This window comes from Melospiza melodia, chromosome Z (genome assembly GCF_035770615.1).
Source record: "Melospiza melodia melodia isolate bMelMel2 chromosome Z, bMelMel2.pri, whole genome shotgun sequence".
In the NCBI taxonomy this organism is placed as follows: Eukaryota; Metazoa; Chordata; class Aves; order Passeriformes; family Passerellidae; genus Melospiza; species Melospiza melodia.
Window position 1 is genome coordinate 64,282,549 of NC_086226.1, and position 18,914 is coordinate 64,301,462.

The window sequence follows — 18,914 nt, forward strand, 5'->3', positions numbered from 1 at the left end:
ATGTGTGTTAGACTGCTGATGCTTTCATGTTGGTATGGTTAGCAACACGGCTTATTTTTTATGTTAAAAATGCCTTGACAAAATAATTTTGTTATTTCTGCTCCAAAGTTAACCATAAATGAGAAATGTATTTGAAAATATAATTTTATTAATCTTAAACAAAGCAGTCTGGTAGTCTCTTGTGTAAGTGTTAATTCAAAATGTAAGTGCAGTAGTGCTTTTTTTCTCTCCCAGCCAAAGTAAAATGTGTATTTTCATTTAATTTGTTTGCTTTGCTTTAAATTCATCAGTACTGAAAAACTTACCTCCCAAGAAGGCAGGCTAAGTGCTCTGAAACCAGGACAACTCGTAAGGATTGAGTCTCCAAGAGCTAGACCAAACCTAGAAAGAACATACAGCAAAAAAGTATCTCCAGTAGTACAAAAACTTACTGCCCCAGATGAAGAAGAAATGAATCATGGAGAGAATCTACCTGTGACAGAAGAATCTGAAAACCTTCTCTCCTCAAAAGTGAGATTCTATTTCTGACTACACTTACTAATTCTTGGTTCCACTCTAACTTTTTTTAAGGCATCTAAATAAGCTGTTTGTAAATACATTAATTAATTTCAGCCTAGTAAGAATTTCTGCTCAGTATTTGCATGCTATTACAGGGTTTTCCAAAATCCTGCTAGTGACACATTGATAAGACATACAAAGACTTCACTTGGATTTTGACATTTCAGTCATATTCATGATACACAAGTAGTTACCTGCATGTTGTATTCTGTTGCTGGGTTTCTCCTGAGCTCCTTGGTTGCTTTTCATGAAGGAATATATTGGTTTTAGTATCTGTCTTTTATTAGCTAAATGCCTTCCTAGAGGAACAAGGAGCAGTGATGGTACCATAAACTACTTGGCAGTTTTTAAATAAAGTTTCATCTCAGGTTAGCAACTTGATCATAATTTGCAACACTTTATTTTACAGGTGATATATTTTGTTATAATAATAAATAAAATATTTTTATATACTTTGCTAATATTGTTGGGCTTTTTTTTTCTCAAATCAAAGGATGACATGGACATATTGTTTCTTGTGGGAAATTTGGCTGAGAATGACAATCTTGACATAAATTCAAGAAGCATGACATCAGAAACACTTTATTCTTCTAAAACATCACCAAATTATAACAGCAGAAGAGTGCAAGAAGAGTGTCTATCTACAGATGCTATAGGAGGCATTCAGGATACCACAGAAAGGTAAAGTTACCTCTTTTCAAAGTAAAAAATCTTTCATTTTCAACTGGGGTGGAGTTTATTTTCTTCTTATTAGCTGGTACAGTGCTGCAATTTGGATTCAATATGAGAATAACATCGATAGCACTCTGACATTTTAGTTTTTGTTGAGCAGTGCTTACCCTGAGTTGAGGACTTTTCAGTGTCTCATGGTCTGCCAGGGAGCATGTGCGTAAGCAGCTGAGAGGGAGCACAGCCAGAACAGCTGGTGTAATCTGGCCAAAAGGATATTCTCCATACCATGGAACATCATGCTCACTCCATAAACTGGAGGGACCTGGCTAGGAGATGCTGAACACTTATTGGGGACAGGCTGGGTGTCAGTCAGCAAGCAGTGAGCAGTTGTGCATCACTTGTTTCCTTGTGTTTTATTCCCCTCTGTCTGTGTGTCTGCCTCTCCTTTTCATTATTTTATATTTTACTTTGTTGTGATTATTAAACTGTTCATATCTAAACCCACAAGGCTTACCTTTTCTTTCCAATTCTCCTCCTCCCTGGGGTTTGGAGACTGACTGACTGCATGACACTTGTCAGCTGTGGTTAGGATGCGACAGTACTTTAAAAATTTTGTGCATTTTTCCAGTTGTTGTTATACAGCCCTTGCTTCTGGAGCTGTTACTAGTTGTTATCTGCTATGTGCTGTGCAAGTCACTAGGTGGCGTTCTTAAGTAGTAGAACAGGTTTTAAGAGGATTAGGGGTTTTTTTCCAAGGCTATTTTTCTTTTTAGAAGGTACTTCATGGGTGAGAGTAGAAGCAAGTAATCAGGGTTTAGTTGTCCGAATTTCTCACTAATAAATTCTTGGGGTACAGTGCACCATGAATGTGGACCAAAGACTGAGCAATGCCATTTGCACTCCCTTATAATTGAGAACTGACAAGAAGACAGCAAGCTCACTTTGTTTCTCTGTGTTATAAGCTACCTTTTGCTCAGTCTTAACTTACATAGAGCAGTCCCAAATCTATTTTAAAATTTTGCAATTTTCTGGAATTAACTTCTGGTTTGCATCTGTCCCTAAAACTCTAAAATCTCGTCCAAAAATTATGTTGAAATCATGTCCCAGAGTCTTTTGGCTAGCAAGACAAGGGCCTTACTTGACAATGTTATCATCTTCTATGATGGGGGACTTTCACAGATTCACAGAATGGTTGAGGGTGGAAGGGTCTGCTAGAAGTCTTCTGGTCAAGGCACCTGGAGCTGGTTACCCAATACTGTCTGGACAGCTTCTCAAATGTCTCAAAAATCTTGCCAAGGATAGAGACTCCACAGTCTCTCTGGGCAGCCTGTGCCAGTGCTTGGTAACCCTAACAGTGAAACAGGATTTCCTGGTGCTCAGAAGAACCTCCTGTCTTGCAGCGTTTGCCCATTGTCTCTTGTCCCATCACTGGGCACCCCTAGAAAGAGCCCGGCTCTGTCCTGTTTGCGGCCTCCCCTTGAGATTTTGTGGAACTGTTGGAAGAGGGATCTCTTCAGATCCTTCAGAGAAGGCTCTCCGTGAGCCTTCTCTCCAGGTTGAACAGTTCCTGCTCCTTCAGCTTTTTGTCATAGGAGAGATGCTTCCAGCCCTTTACCATCGGTGTGACCCTTTGAAGGGCTGTCTGCAGTGCATCCAGGTCTCTCCCACCAGGGAGCCCAGAACTGGTCAGTCCTCCGGGTGTGGCTTCATCAGTGCTGGACAAGGGGCAAGGATCACCTCCCTTGGCCTGCTGGTAACACTTCTCCTGCTGCAGCCCAGGTCACCATTACCTGCTTGTGCAGCCGCAGCACTTTCCTGCTTCACGTTTAACTCAGAGACCATCAGGACAGCCGGGCTCTTTTCTGCAAAGCTGCTTTCCACCCGGGTGGCTTGCAGCATGCAGTGGTGCCTTGGGTTGCTCTTGCCCTGGTGCAGGACTTTGCATCTCCCCGTGCTGAACTTGCTGAGGTTCCCGTAGCCCACTTCTCCAGCCTCTCCAGGTCCCTCTGGAGGCCAATATAACCTTTGGGCGTGTCTGTCCTTGGGAAGCAATTCCTTCTAGATTTGCCTAATCTGTAAACTTGCTGAGGTTACACTCTGCTCCATCATCCAGATTATTTTGTGGAGATACTGGACAGGAGTCGATACAGTATTAACCCATGGGGCACTGGTGTTGGTTGTTGGTCTCCACCTGGACTTTGCGTCACTGATCACAAACCTCAGAACTTGACAACTCAATCAGTTTTTAATGTACTTTCAGTCCATACTTCATGAGTTCAGTTATCAGCATGTTACAAGAGACAGTGTTCAACAGTGTTAACAAGCCTTGCTGGAGTCCAGGCAGATACTACTTACTTCTCTCCCTTTATTTATTGAGCCAGTCATTTCATTGAAAGATGTTATCAAGTTGATTAAGCATAACTTCCCCATTACTAATCCATGCTAACTACTCCAAGTTAGGTTGTTTTTCATGTGTCTGGAAGTAGTTTCCAGATTCAGTTGTTCTATCGCCTTCCCAGGGACTCAGAAAAGGCTGACTAAATTGTATTCTTCTGGATTACTTTAAGTCCCTTCTTCTCAAGCCATGAATTTAGAAGGCCAAGATTTCTCTCTTACCAATCTGAACTTGTTTGAACAGATGTAAGAATTCTATCCTTTTTGAAAGCAGTAGAACCTTGAGCACTGGAATTAGTGAATATAGTGTTCCTATGGCTGCTTAATTTTGGAGACCTGTGTTGGTCTGACACTTTCCAGTCTATCTGACCTTGTGTTCTTTTGTTTCCTAAAATCTTTCCCAAAACTAATCAGGAAGGTCCACTACTGCAGATGAATTATCTCCCTTATGCAGTGCTTTTTTTCTTCTTTTATGGTTTTTTGTTTGTTTTTTTGTTTTTTTTTTTTTTACATTTAGCCAACTAAGCAAATAAAAATTCAGAACGTAAGTTCATTTCTAGCTAGAAGTACTAAATATCTGATAGTAAGTCACACTTATAGAGTGTACTTTATAGTTCTTCAGAAGTAAAAGTTAAAACATATTTTTGTAGGTCCAGTGATAAATTAAGTTCTGGAGAAGAAAGTGAACAGAGAGGAAGAGAACCCCATTGGAACCCGACACCAGACCTAATGAGACTTACTAGGAAAAGAGATTATCCTGGAGAGTGTGAAAACAGAGAAGAGGATAGTACTGAGAGAAATGAAGAGTTTTTGGTGTTATTAAAAACAGGTGTATCAGGGGTAAGTGCTTATCATGTATTTTGAGCCAGTTGCACCTCAATCCTTTTGCCCAAATTCTTAGAAAGATAGGTGGCACAGAAATCCAGTATGTGGCTAGAAAATGTTAATGTGATTATTTGATTTTTTAAAAATCCACCATTGGAAACTATACTGAATAAATGGAATTAGAATTTAAAACCTATGGAAATACCTAATATACACTGTTGTCTTAAGTTTGATGGTTTATATGATCAGAAATTTGCATTATCATAAATACGTGCTAACACTGTTGAAAAATAATTTACTGTTTGTTATTTATTGAACAATGGAAATTAAGGCAGTTACCTAGCTTCAGATACTGCCTAAAATCTGTGTTAGTATACTTAGAAATTAAAACGAGTGTGAACAAAGTTCAGACTTTCTTAAATTTGCTCAGCAGGCCTAACTTAGCCCAGACTAGTTCCATCTCTAATGCTGGATAACTGCATCAAGTTTATCTAGTGTTCCTTCTTTTTCATATGTATGACTAAAACTTCTAGTTAGCATATTCTTTTAGCCAAGTATCCATAGCTGATAGAACTGTGGTTGCTGATGTTTGTCTGTGTATATGTTGAATAATATTGAAATGCTTTTTTATAAAGTATGTTAGTTTTTTCTTCCTACCTTGTTCCCAAGGCAGAAAAAAATAGTTCCTGCAAATTGTTCTTTAAATTAATAGGTAATTTTAGAAAGTTATTTATCTTTCCAGCTTCTAAAGGGTTGTTGCTCTTGATAAATTGAGTATGGTGTTGGTTTGTTAACTACCAGCTGCACTGCGAATTCAAGTATCATAGGTAATATCAGTTAATGACACCTCTGCAATAGAACCCAAAATTAAAGACATCAAGGAAGAATATCCTAAGTTATCAGAGATGACAGCTGGGCACATTCTCGAGATCCTCAAACTAAGTTCTTTAAGTCACCAAAACCAGTTACAAATGTTTGGCACTTAATATGGTAATAATAATCTCCTCTGTTCAGGAAAACTCCAGTAGTACAGTGGAAGCTGCATCCTTCTCAGAGGCTACAAGGAAACACAGTTTTGCAGAGAATGTTGAAGAAATATCTCGTAAGACAATCAGGCTGGACATTACACTCCAGTCTCCAGGGATATCATCAGAGAGTGAGAAACACGTAGAGCAAGATAATGATTCTCAGCTTTCTACCTCACAAGAAAAGTGTCCAGGCAGTCTCACAAGGTAAAACAGCTGTTTTGCTTTGTAAACCAAACTCAGTTGATTGACAATTATTGGCCATAGTTCTGCCATGTGTAATGTGAGTGCATGCAGCATGTCAGTTTTTGTGTCTTCCATCTGAACTTAGCAGATGTGTGCAAATGCTCCTTTGTCTCTTACTCTGCCTGTATTCTCACCATAAAAAAAGCCAGTACTTTCACCAATCTATCCCGTGGTTTCAACAGAAATTCCTGATTTTATAGGGGAGGACACGAGAGTACCTATTTTTGGAGGCACAGGATTGTGGGATTAACCTAAAGAGAAACTTTGTGCCAGTAGGGTCCTCTGCTACCATTTGCTTCCACTCTTCACCAGTTTACCAAGGAGAATGTTTTGGGGGCAAAGTTTGTCATTGCTTTTGGTACTCAGAGTGATTGTGCTCATGATTTTAAAGGAGGAAACTGTAGGTAACTGATTATTGAAGAGAATGGTGTCTGAGAAACCAAAGCAGATAAGTAGTTATCACCTAACAGTTTCAGTTTGTAAACAATAGTCTGATCAATTAAAGTATCATAGTTGGGGGCTTCTAGTCTAGCTTTAGCAAAAGACAACTGGAACTGTTCCTATGACTTAAAAAGTATGTGACTTCCACATCCCTCAAAATTAAAATAATTTCATACTTTTCTAATCAAAGAATTGTGTTTCTTGCAAGTTTAATTGTGAACATTTCTAGCATTTTGAAACTGCTTAATACATATTTGCAATAAGTACCTTATGTACACAGGAAGAAGTTAAATTTCTGATTAAATGCTTATGTGTCACTAAGAGGTTAAGAAGTAAATAGTTTGCATTGTTGGTCATAATGATAACTTATTATTTTAAATTAAGTTTATTTTGATTTGTTGTATCCCTCCCTTTGGAAAGTCTTGGATTTCATTGTTTTTGTTCTGTACTTTAGAAGGCAGTTCAGGAGATCATCAAAACAGATGGCACTGCCAGAACATGTGTTGGAGGCAAAACCGGCTACTTCTTCTGCCTCTGAATGTGAGGCTGATTGCAGTGAGAAGGGGATTCAAAGGCAAGATGCTAAACTGAGTGTTACCAGAGACAAAAGTTTGAAAACTACACAGAGAAGAAAATCTGGGAAGGAACCCAGAAGTTCAAAGATAACCTTTGTTACCCTCCGGGCTTCTCAAGACGAGGAGGAGGATGAGGAGGCAGATGATTTTGAACTTGATGATGAAGATGAATGCTTTGCATCAGAGGAAGTGAACAAGGCTCCAGTGTTTGTTCCTATAGGGCTTCGATCTCCAAAACCAATTCCTATGCAGATACAGGAAACTGTGGAGGAGGTATTGTGTAGCTGGATTCTATATCTGCAATTTTGTTCTGATTGTTTAAAAAGATTTTATTCTAATTGTATCTCTGGGTATTTGGGTTTTATCCAAGTTCAAGTTAAGAATGGTGTTGAGAGTGGCAGGCATGTTACTTGGCACATACACTTGGTTTTGAACTTAATACAGCCTCAGCCTAAAATCCAGTTATGTAATTATGTTTACAAACTATATATAGGTTTGCAGGGAACTCAGCAGTTTGTTTATTGGGGTTGAATATAGTCCCAGACTTGATGCTTGTCCATGTGTTTTGAGGCCCAAAATGGATCAAATGGAACACTTCAATTTCATATTTGAATGTTAGGAAATGAGGGTATGAGGAAAATGTTTCTGTATGTCATGTCCCCCTTGCCAAGAAACTTTTAACTGTTCAGGTAGGCTGGCCTGACTAGCAACCAGACACACACATCTGCTTGCTTACTCCCTTTTCCTGTGTGACAAGGAGAAATTAGGAGGGCAAGAAGATTTCTCTGTTGATATAAAGGCAGTTACATACATGAAGGAAAAGCTGTGTGTAAATGAAAAACAAAATAAGGAATTTGTTTGCTGCTTTCCACTGTCAGATTACTTCCTGGGAATCAGGGCCTCAGTTTATGTAAAAGTAACTTTGGAAGACAAATGCCCTAACCACAAATGGCTTCATCTTCTCCTTCCTTTCCCTGGGCTTTTATTGTTGAGCGTGTCATGGTATGATACAGAATTTCCTTTTGATCAGCTTGGGTCAGCTGTACTAGCTGTGTGTTCTCCTCCTGCCCTCTTGCTTACTCTTGGCCTCCTTGCTGGATAAAATAGAAAAAAAGCATTGACGTTGTGCAGGAATAGCAGAAACACTGGTGTGTTACCAACCATGTTGTAGTTAAAAATCCAGAAGACAACATTATGTGGGTTGGTATGAAAAAAATTAACTTCATCCCAGTCATGGCCAGTACAATCTTCATCCTTTATTTCATACCATTTGTATCATGCTTAGGTCTTACACCATCCAGTAGAAGGCATTTTTCTGTTATTTTTCCTGTCATTGCTACTTTCCATTCACTTCGGTGCTTTTTGCTTTCTAGTGCTTTTTTTCATACCACTACTGCTGGTCCTCTTCTTCTCTTTGCCCATTGAAATCCTGCTTTTTATTATCTCCTGAATGAATCACACTGTTTCTTTTTCCAGATGAAACAGCAGAATAATTTAAAGCTCAGTCAAAACACAAAGGGATTTCTAGAATGATAATTGGTGGCCAAGTTGCTGTATAGAAACTTTTGCTGAATCCTTAATTTCAGAGATGTAGAGTATAACTAACGCGTGGGGATTACAATCAAGTTGCCTAGTTTAATGCTTAGGAGACATGAGTAATAGTGAGGAATGTGGTTAGATACCCAAGGACCCAGTTGTTGTAAAATTTAAATAGGTCAGTTGAAAGTCTGTAATGTGCAAGCCTTTGAGAGCAACTCAGATTGAGCAGTGTTTTCTGTAAGAACTTTCCTGGAAGTATCATAAACTTTCTGTCAAATTTCAAGTCCTCATTTCTGAAAATGCCAAATGCCTGAAGTTCTCAGTGAAAATACATTGCTGAGGAAGAAAAAAAAATAGGTGAAATGGTGAGTGGGTCTGTTTCTATGTGTCTGCATCTTGATTCCCTATCTTGCTTTGGAAATAAGTCTGCACTGATTTTCCATCCTGAAGATTTAAAAAGCAGAAAAGGACTAAAAAATAAGAAAACCCATTTGAGGTAAAGAGTCACTATGAAAGATCTCAGCTGCATAGCTAGTTCAGTGGAGAAGTGAGTGACTAGAAACAAGGCCTTAGGTTGTCTGATGCTTCCACTTAGCTACAGGCAGCAGTACCTGTTCTGCCTTCTATTCATACTGCTGCTTCCTTCTCAAATGACAAGGTATGATTTTTGCAAAGGGTTTCTCTAGAAGTTGAACATCTGTTAAATATGTGAGGTTTATAAAAATTTGCATTTGTCAGATTTTCTTTTGCATCTGATGAACTCAAATACTTGTAAAACTACTTTTACAGCTGGAAATATCTGTGAATATCCCAGATGTGCAGGTGGCTACTGATGCTGAAAGTCTTACTTGTGCTTCTATCCAACCAGTAGTACAGAGGGAAGAAGAAAGCACCTCAACAACTGTAAGAATGTCTTTTGTTTGTTTCATTGGTCATACAAAGCTATTTCAGCAGTTTCTTGTTGCCATGTCTGAATGTAGCTGTGTAGCTTTTTCAATTGGTACCTGTAACACACAGATGTGAGGCACACCTGTGGGAAAACTGTGTTAGTAAATATTGTTAGCCTTAAAACCAGGGTAACTTGTGGGCACAGAATTTACATGTAAGCATTAAATAAAAATGAAGTAATTTTATATAGAACTTTGATATTGTTTTTCTTTGTGTTTAAGGAAACAATCATACATGAAAATCCAGATGTGGACAAAGGTAGATATGAAACAATCTTGCTTATGTATTTCCTGTTAACTTGCTAGTGATATACACATTTCCCCCTTTCTTAAAATTTGTTTCCAAAGGTGCCATGATCTTGACTGAGAGGCTCAGCTGTGTCCTGCAGTGGGTCAGCTGGAACTGGTTGTGTCCAGCCAGGGCAGGCCCCTGCTGGCAACACCTTGCCACGTGTATCCAGTACACCCTTAAAGGCAGTTGTGTTGCTGCTCAGTGTTCTAATAGTAATTTGGATTTGCTGGATGAGAATGGCTGCTTGCCTACAAGCATTTTGATTCATAAATAAGGTCAATTTAAAAAAATACGTACTTCACTGTATTGGTGGTAGTGTCAAATACTTTTTGAATATGTTAATGTGTTTCTAGTTAATGTGGTTGTGACTTTCAATGTGTGTGAACAACTTCACAGGAATTAATGATGGAAGCACTGAAGCTGCCATGACTTTACTTGCCATGGGTGATCCAAATTTCCAGTTAAAAACAAGCACTGAAGGTATGATCTGATTTATGGGACAAAGCCTTGCTCGCATGCTTTCTGGGTCCACCTAAGGAGGGATGGAGCAGTGGTTGCAAAGCTCTTCCATGTGCTGCTGCATAGCAGGAGGTCAAGAGCCTTTCATGCTTTTAGTCCTATGCATTGTAACGCATAATGAGTCCAGCCAATGCAGGTTGGCTGAATACTGCCAATGGTATCACTGTAGAGAGTTGGTTTTGTTGCCTTTAGGATACACGTTTCAATTGATCTGGGCACATAAACTGGATGAAAGAAAGGGATCCAGCTTAAATGACTGTAACTTTCAGTGATCTTTTCAGACCTGTAATGTTAAGCATAGCCTTTTCATCCTAACTAGCTACAACCTGAAATTACCTGGGTTTGTTACAGATTTTGTCTACCATTTATTAATCTGCTTTCATTTGCTGAATGTTACTTTTTGTGTTCTTACTACAAAAAGTATTCTCTTAGGACTGTGTTTATCTGGGATTTCAGTCCGTGTCTTTGGAGAATAGAAACTTTGTTGAACGAGGCTTGAAGTTATATAGCTTTTTATACATGCCAAACCTGAGTGTTTTAAATGAAATTTTCCATTCTGTTTATTGTTATAACCAGAACAGACACATATGTTACCTGCTCAAGATGACTTGGACATGGCTCATAGTCTTGTAAATCATGCCTACTCCAAAGAATATAGAACTTCTAGTCAGTATTTGCTTTCTTCAGACACTTCAGTCAAGGAATTGCTGCCTTCTGAGGATGGAAACAACATCAATGTAGAGCATCAAATCACTGACAAAAGAACAGGGATAGAAGAATATTCAGAGATGGATGCTACTGATAACAGGTTGAATTACTATTTCATTTTCTTTAATGAGAGAGATCCTCTGCTTACTTTTGCTAGGTTCTTTCTGGCATTTTTATCAATTTGCAAGCAGTCTTGCTTAAGTAAAGTTTTCTCAGTTAATGTAATGTAGTATGTAATATGCAGAAACTCCTCTCATTTCTTTCTTACTACTTTCATGTAGTGTTTGTGTGTAATTTTGGGTATCTACAACTGTTTTTTCTCTCATGAAATTAGGTTTTCTCGGGGAAGAGGGGGAGAAAAAAATATGCAAACTAATTATGAACTGGATCACTCTTAATTATCAAGCTCTTTCTTGTAAAGTTCTCTACAGCTAATCAGACCAAGGCAAATTGCTTAATTGTCACTGCTGCTGCAGGGGTGTAAATCAAAGATTTAGATCAAAGGGATAGCAAGAAACCAGTTGATCTTCCATCATTATGATTTGAATGAATGATCATTAATAATTTTTGCATTTGTGAATTACTAGACAGCTTAGTGGGACACTTTCCCAGAGAAACATCTGCTGATTGTCATGATTTATTTGAGAAACTATTTAACTTGTTGACTGCTTGAACAAAGTATGAGATTATGCTCTTTGAAAAATGTTAATCCAAGATAATTTATTTTGCATCCAGTTTAATTATATTATTTTTCTTTGTATTACTTTTATTTATTATTTTCTTCGTATTACCAGAACTTACTACCGTGTCATATGTATTAGATTTCTGATCTTCTCCTGTTATTTAAACATATACATTTTTCTCTCTTTTTTTTTTTAATTCCTTTACATTAGAAACATACTAGTTTGCAGCATACTAGTCTGTTTCAATTCGCAGAAGATTTTTTTTTTTTTTATCTTGCCAGGTAGTTTTCTGTCTTCTCTGCCTGTTGTAGCCTGCATTTCAGGTCTTCATTGTTTGATCTACCCTATATCTCTTATATCTTCTCTTCACTAACTGTCAAAAGTCAGGGACTCTGTTGATGACATCTTTCCTTTTACTTGTAGTGGTAGCTCTTTGCCTGTGGTGAGTAGTATGAGACAGACAGGAGGTGGACACCTGGAGCCTGAGCCAACCTCTGAAATATTGAGGTCCAGTGAAAACATAATGCAGGAGATATTTAATGCAAATATACTTGTGGAACAACTAGAGCAAATTCAATCTGGTAAGCCTGTTTCTTATCCTAGGGCTCTGAAAATGGTTATTCAATAGATTCACATCTGTTGATGAAATGAAACAAATCTGAAAGTTTTCACTTTCCATTCACATTTACAGGTGAAACATCGCCATTGTAAGATAGGGTACCCATTTGTGATATCGTTTTATACATGAGAATACCTTTTTGTATGAAATTAAAGGAAATTTGAATGGCAGGTTTTTTCTGTAGGTATTAAAATACTTGTAAGGCACTTAAATTACTGGACTGCCAATTACAGATTGGCAGAATCTGTAACTATATAAATACAGAAATACAGTCAAATCCACTGTACTTTTTTCTGTTATCACTGTCTTTTCCTTCCATTTAAAGTGAAAGAGGAGATAGAAGGAACTGGCTTTCTATTCTAAAAGCAGTTGCAAAAAAGATAATCTTCAAACTCTTGTCTTCATGCCAATGGCAAAATAGGAAAGGCAAGATGAGATATGTGTGTATATATACCTTATTTATGTAAGACAGAATTACTCATGCGCATATTCGTGTATATATGTATGTATAAACATACTACAAAACTTTAATTCATACAAGATTATATATAAAAAGGAATACAGATATATATACCTGCAGACTGCAAAGACAATATTTTAATTTTTGTTCTTATAAAACTTAGATCCTACAACCTTGAGTGGTAATGCAGAAATGCAGAAGGTGGAACCAGAGCCAGTCAGACAAGCTGCAGGTGATTCTTCAGTTCTTCATGACTTTGCATCTGGAGGTATGGAACTTAAGCAAGTAGACAAAATTGAGAGGTAAGAAGACTCATCATTTAATACTGACTTTATTCCTACTGTCTCTTAAAATATGCAGCTGAAGTTCAGGTGTAGTATGTGACTGTAATGGAAAAAGTGTGCTCACAGACACTGTGTTTACACAGATAGTGTACAGTTGAGACTTCAGGTTTTTCTCCCTTATGTGTTCTGCTACAGCTTTTGGAGATAGAACATTAACTTTTGTTTGCTATTTTAGAACTTAGAAATTACCTTGCTGCTTAACTGTCTTTCATGAAACTGCAAGGAAATGTTAATGAGTTGATTAATTTAGAAATGTTAATGAGCTTATAAGGCTTCCTGCTTGGTTGTGCTTTCAAGTAGGAGTGGTTCCATTAGTGAAGTTACAGAGGCCTTTCTGTGAAATTCTTTATGTAGATTTGTTCAAAGATTATGCATTCTGTTTAGTACAATGATGTAGTCTTTAAATAGGCGCTTTGTTTTCCTGTAATTACATATTATTCATATTAAATACATTGTAACACAGAATTTAGCATAGGGTATCTTTATCTGGTTTCAAATTAATGAGATATATACCTTGCAGAACAGAAGAGCAGATAAGACATGCATGTGGAAATTCAGGAGATTTAGGACATCTAACTGCATCACCAAAACCTGAAAAATCGCACCTTGGACAAGAAGATTGTCCAAATCAAAGTTCTCTGGATGAACTGTCTGAGCAGAGTCCTTGTCCTCTTGAGCACCATATCTGTACAGTCAACTTTACTCAGGTAAAGAACAAGAACTTAATTACATTCCAGAAGTGCCAAGATTTTGAAATTCTGTAAAGAAAGAGGTTTTCAGTGCAAATATACTCACCAGTTGTAAACACTTGATACTTCAGTGGTAAATGAAACTTGCTTTTTCACAGGGGCATATCCAAACAATCTTTCAGACAAACTTAATCTTTGCAAACTCTCTTTAGAACATTTCAGTAATAAGTAATACACATTAGCAAAACTGGGAGGAATTTTTAAGAAGTCCTGATGAAGAAGTTACCTAAGATTCTTGTATCCATTCAGTGTGACTGACCTCTTACTGTTATGTTTGTTTGCATTAAAATGAAGTTAAAGTGTTACTGCTTGGATGGAGCAAAGCAAACTGCATTCTTCGTTATGTTCTCTCTCATTTATTAAAAAAAACCGATTAAACAATTAAGAGCTTTACATGCATGATTATATGACATACACAAATTTTGCATATTTTTACATATATCTATATCATTTATATTATCATCATTTATGTTGTCACAGGTAAACAATATGTCTTGCACATCCATTTCTTTGCAGTGGCTTGTGGGTCCAGGTTCTAGTATAAATAAGAGTTACCTTATTTCTGTCATGAGAGACAGGTTCATTCACAGTTCCCCAGGGTTTCTAGTGTTGTGTGAGATCAGTGAGCATGTAGTTACATTGGAACAGCTGATGCATAGTAGTTTGTTTCCTGAGTGCAGCAGGTTGCTGTGTCAAGGCTGATTTCAAATAAGGACAATGTGCAAAAATGATGTTGCTCTTACAGGCCTGGCAGAGAGAGTATGAGAAAAGGCAGCATGTGGTAGAGCTGGTTCAATTAATTCCTGGTTTTAGTAAAGGGACAAGCTGTAGAAGGGAAGGGATAGATGAGCTGTAGAGGTTAATGTTTTTATTTGGCACTCAGTGGTTTGTTAAGGGTTGTAGGAATCTGCTTTCTTAGTGCCACTGAACAATTTATTGTGTGAGTCATCTCTGACAGAATTGTGCTGTAGGAAGTATAAATTTATTTTGACAAACTATTAATATAGACAACAAGCTGCATATAAATTTTATATTTCCCCAGTGTCTCTTGTCCTTGTTAGACTAATACTCTTCAGCCTAGAACAGCTAGAAGTGAAAACTAATAAATGAAATAATGATGATGTGATTGGAGTTTTTGGATCTTCAGCATTTGACATGCTTTGTTTCTTCCTGTTTCCTAGAGTAATTTTCCAGATTTATTAATTTCAACTGTGTTGTTTTATTTCAACTGTATTGTTTCTAGAATGAAGCTTGTACTCAGGATGCTCAACGACATTGCATAAGCAGCAGAGAAGAAACTTCAGGTACAATGTGCTAATATTCAAAGTTAGCAAAAGCCCACATTTCTTTATCTTGTGCTTACTAAAAGATGAATACAACCCTGAAATTTTCATTTAAAAAAATTTTCATTTTTCATTGACTTATAATCAATCTATTCTATTAACACAAATAATGATCCACAGCATAATGATATTCCCCTCCCTAGCCTCTTGTCTTCACATTTCATTAATAGAAACTAGACTTAAGAACTATTTGAATAGCCCTTCATTAAGTTTAAGTATCAGTGGAAGGGAAACTTGCTGTCTTTGCCCTGTTGAGAGCTCCTGCTGCTTACCCTGTGGTAGGTATAGTATATAGTTTTTTAGAGTCCTTTTTGCACCTCTGACTCACCCAACAAAAACTGAACATGACAGAGGGTGAGAAACTCTGTAGTTTTCCACTGGCTTAGTGAGCTGTAGTTGCTCATGAACTTACCAACTGAATGCTGCTGTCAGAGTTCTGTGAGTAGGAGGGCTGTACTGTGCAGGTGTGGAGCAGAGGAAAGAAGAAGAGGGGACGTGTAAAACAATCAAACTTCCTTCTTTAGCTGTACTGAGTCAACAGATTAATGCTTAACTGATCAAGTATGATGAAAGTTATGAAGGTGATGTCTGCTGTTCCCTAGAACAAATTGAAATGCTTGGTTTGGAACCACTACTTGTCTAACATAGGGGATAGTCACAGTGACGGAGGCCTAGAATACTTACTTTTAGTGGAAACTACAGTCTAAAGCTGTAACTCATGAGCTTCTGCAAAAGATAAGGCTAATACTACTTCTTAGACATTTGTTGCTGTGCTGTATTATTGCCAGAATCTTGGGGTGAAGCATCTTAAACTGTGTTTAATTAGATGAAGAATCCAAGCAAGCTGAGGTTGGAATAACAGCTTTACCTCATTGAGAGCTGTCTTAAATAATGGAGTACCATTGTTGTTTTCCATCTTTTGAAAACTTTACAAATGTTTGTTCCTTAAATTCTAATGGACGGCAGCTGGCAACTCTCTGTTAATATCTATCTGTTGATTAAATTATCTGTTTTTCCTCTTAAATTCAAGACTATGCTTCTCAGATCCTGTTCTGCCAATCTGTAGTGAGGGGAAAAATCCTGTGCTTACCTTAGTATAAATAGTAGACATCTGCCATTTAAAGAAGTAATTCTTAATACCTGAGAGTTGCAATTAAAGACAGAGGAGCACTTGACCACCATGACATACATTTAATTAAACTGCAGATTGCTCTTTAATGCTAGAACACCCTTTTAAAATCTTCATCATTACATGGCATTTTTAATATTCCTCATTCTAAATGGTAATCAGGATTCCTCTGCAGTGAATAAGCACCAGGAGATGATGATGTGTATCTTATCAGGGAAGTCAGGAAGCTTATTGTCTCAAGAATATGTCCAGTATCTTTTTCCATAGAGAAATGAATGCCTAAAATTTCAGTACTCTGTGTAGGGATGATATGAAGAGAACAGCATATTTTCATATTTGATTAATAGTTTTTTTGTTACTTATTTCTTTGAAAAAATTATAGTAGTGAATGATGATCATAGATGTCCAGAGGAAGAACAGACATTCATTTTAACATTGGTGGAAATCCCAGCTGGCTCAAAAGAGTTTGATGCATCTGCTATGGTGGAACAAACTTCAGAACCAGTACTACCAGCCCCAATACTTATCAGCCCTGTAAATGCAAGTGAAACAACTGTGACTGAAGTGGAGAGGTAAATGCTTTCTTTTTAATCAAAGTGAAACAGTTTTTGTGTACCTTGATTGTTCTCTGACTGTCTAGTACAGATTAGAACTTTCAAAAGAAGAAATGCAAGAGGAAGTAATTTTGACAGATGGCTTGAGAATTAAGAAAGTAAAAAGGGCTCTAATTCGATTTGAGGAAGATTCTATAGGTGTTTTAAATTTAGTGTTTTAGTTAGCTGAGATTTTGGTGTCATCTTAATTCCGATCTACCCTTTAGAGTAATTCTTCCTTTTTAGTAGAAGTCATTTGCCCATCTTGAGCTTTACGTTGCAATATGGATACTTACAATGCAAAGCAATTGAAATGAAAAAATCTAAGCATGTTTGCATTTTACATTACTTCAACAGTTTCATAGAGTATCTGTTTATTAATTGCTCATCCAGATTATTCATGTAGATGATTTTCTGGAAAACATGATAAACAGTAGATGTAAATTCTTATTGTCTTGAATTTACTATTTAAAAGGCAGACAAGGTGAAAACACAATTAATTACTCCAAAGAATAATAGCTGGTTTGTCTACTACAATCCAAAAGGATTTGAATTTCTTTTACTAAGAGTACCTCTGAATGCAGTGTAACAAAATTTTTAGTTCAACATTACTGTTGAGCTAAATCTCTTAGTCCATTTGGGAGGGAAAAAAAAAAACAAAGGAAAAAGACATTATGAAAAATGGAACTGTTGCAAAGTAGTAAAAAATCCACAAACCCTAATGCTGTACTAAGGAAAGTCCTCAGATCATAACTAGAATGTGATGCAATTACAGCTTTATCATATTTTCTAGTCTCTGCTGCTTCTCTGTATGTCTTATATATGTCTGTATGTTTTTGAGACCATACAGCATGTGGGGGTTCAACTGTGCAGATAAATAATACTGTATTTTTCCATACAGAAACTTTATACAAAGTAAATTTTAGCTTCTAGTACTGTCACAATAATGACTTTATATATCTATAAACAGTATTGGATCCTTGACAACTGCAGCTGGTAAGGTTGCTGGACCTTTGAACAGCAGTATGGAAACCAAACAACTAGAGAGTGGAGTAGACCCTGTTCCAAAGTTGCAGACAGCTCAAAAACGGTTGGCTGCTGAGCTTGAAGAGAATGATTTTCCTCCTTCCAAGAAAACTCCATCTACTGTTACAGTGGAAAATAGCCTGGAAACCACTTACAAGGTGAGATCATAATTTGGTGAGTTTTCATCCATGGGGTAGATGCATAACACATAATAGAGCATTTTAATTATGTTTATTTTTTAATGGTGTTACTTGCTTAAATATGTACTATATATGCCTATACAATTTAAAAGGAAAATCAACACCTATAGATGGCTTTTAGTTTTTAAATCTACAACAGGTTTTGGGTATTTGTTTATTTATTATTAGGGTTTTTTGAGAATCTGTAGGCTCTCAGGTGTTTTTGAATTAGACTTCCTAGTAGACAGACTGGTAATATGTCTTACTTGGTTCATTCTGCATCACCCTTATGACAATGGCATTGCAGGAGAGGAAACTCTGGAGGTATATTGGATGACTGGCAGGATGTCTAGGTGCACTGAATGATGTTTTGAATCTGAATTGTGTCTGTTACATGAAGAAGATGTTAGATAGATATGTTCCTATTGATTCTTAACATAGCAGGTACTGGTTTAAAAAGCAAGTTGCCAGTGAAAACAAGCCACCATCTTTCCAGTATCCTTTTGTGCTTTTTTACAATATGACCAAGCTTATGGCAGCAACTACCATTGATCTTTGTAAGTGGGCTAATATTGTATAGTGTACCTTGGTGTAGGAATGGGTGGTAATTCCCCGGATGATTCAGAAAGCCTTTCTAGGAAGGGATGGATAACCATCTTCTTCCTTCTTTGATCTCTTATCTCAATATCCTTGTCTTGAGTAATTTGTCATAAGAACACCTTGAAAAACCTGCTTAGGAAATGAGTTAAGTGATTAATGATGCTGCACTGTCCTACTGTATCAGTCCTGTGCTTAGAACTGTGCATGTGTGATATGAGTTTATCAACTTCATTGTCTTTTCTGTATTAAGAGCAATTTAAAAAACTCTTTTTTTTTTCTCTTTTAAATACAGGGTTATTCAATTAAATCCCCAGATGGGCCAATGGTAACTTCTGGTATGTATATGTAAACTGGCAAACCAAAGTATAATGAATATAAACACATCACAACTTAGTACTGGTTGTCATGCTAAATAATTCTTTCTGAGGCCATCTAACACAATAGTAGA

General features: G+C 37.1%; 1 protein-coding gene across 2 annotated transcripts in view; it reads left to right on the forward strand.

Moving 5' to 3' along the window:
- BDP1 (B double prime 1, subunit of RNA polymerase III transcription initiation factor IIIB) overlaps positions 1 to 18,914 on the forward strand; it is a 52,492-nt gene that overhangs the window by 27,057 nt on the left and 6,521 nt on the right. For both annotated transcript variants that reach the window (XM_063180998.1, XM_063180999.1), the window contains exons 24-39: positions 291 to 510; positions 1,052 to 1,239; positions 4,275 to 4,464; positions 5,464 to 5,681; positions 6,616 to 7,009; positions 9,065 to 9,178; positions 9,445 to 9,481; positions 9,911 to 9,994; positions 10,610 to 10,841; positions 11,848 to 12,005; positions 12,667 to 12,805; positions 13,368 to 13,554; positions 14,840 to 14,900; positions 16,451 to 16,640; positions 17,632 to 17,845; positions 18,759 to 18,801. In XM_063180998.1, the coding sequence (XP_063037068.1) occupies positions 291 to 510; positions 1,052 to 1,239; positions 4,275 to 4,464; positions 5,464 to 5,681; positions 6,616 to 7,009; positions 9,065 to 9,178; positions 9,445 to 9,481; positions 9,911 to 9,994; positions 10,610 to 10,841; positions 11,848 to 12,005; positions 12,667 to 12,805; positions 13,368 to 13,554; positions 14,840 to 14,900; positions 16,451 to 16,640; positions 17,632 to 17,845; positions 18,759 to 18,801 (2,669 nt within the window). The remainder of the gene's footprint in view (positions 1 to 290; positions 511 to 1,051; positions 1,240 to 4,274; positions 4,465 to 5,463; positions 5,682 to 6,615; positions 7,010 to 9,064; positions 9,179 to 9,444; positions 9,482 to 9,910; positions 9,995 to 10,609; positions 10,842 to 11,847; positions 12,006 to 12,666; positions 12,806 to 13,367; positions 13,555 to 14,839; positions 14,901 to 16,450; positions 16,641 to 17,631; positions 17,846 to 18,758; positions 18,802 to 18,914) is intronic.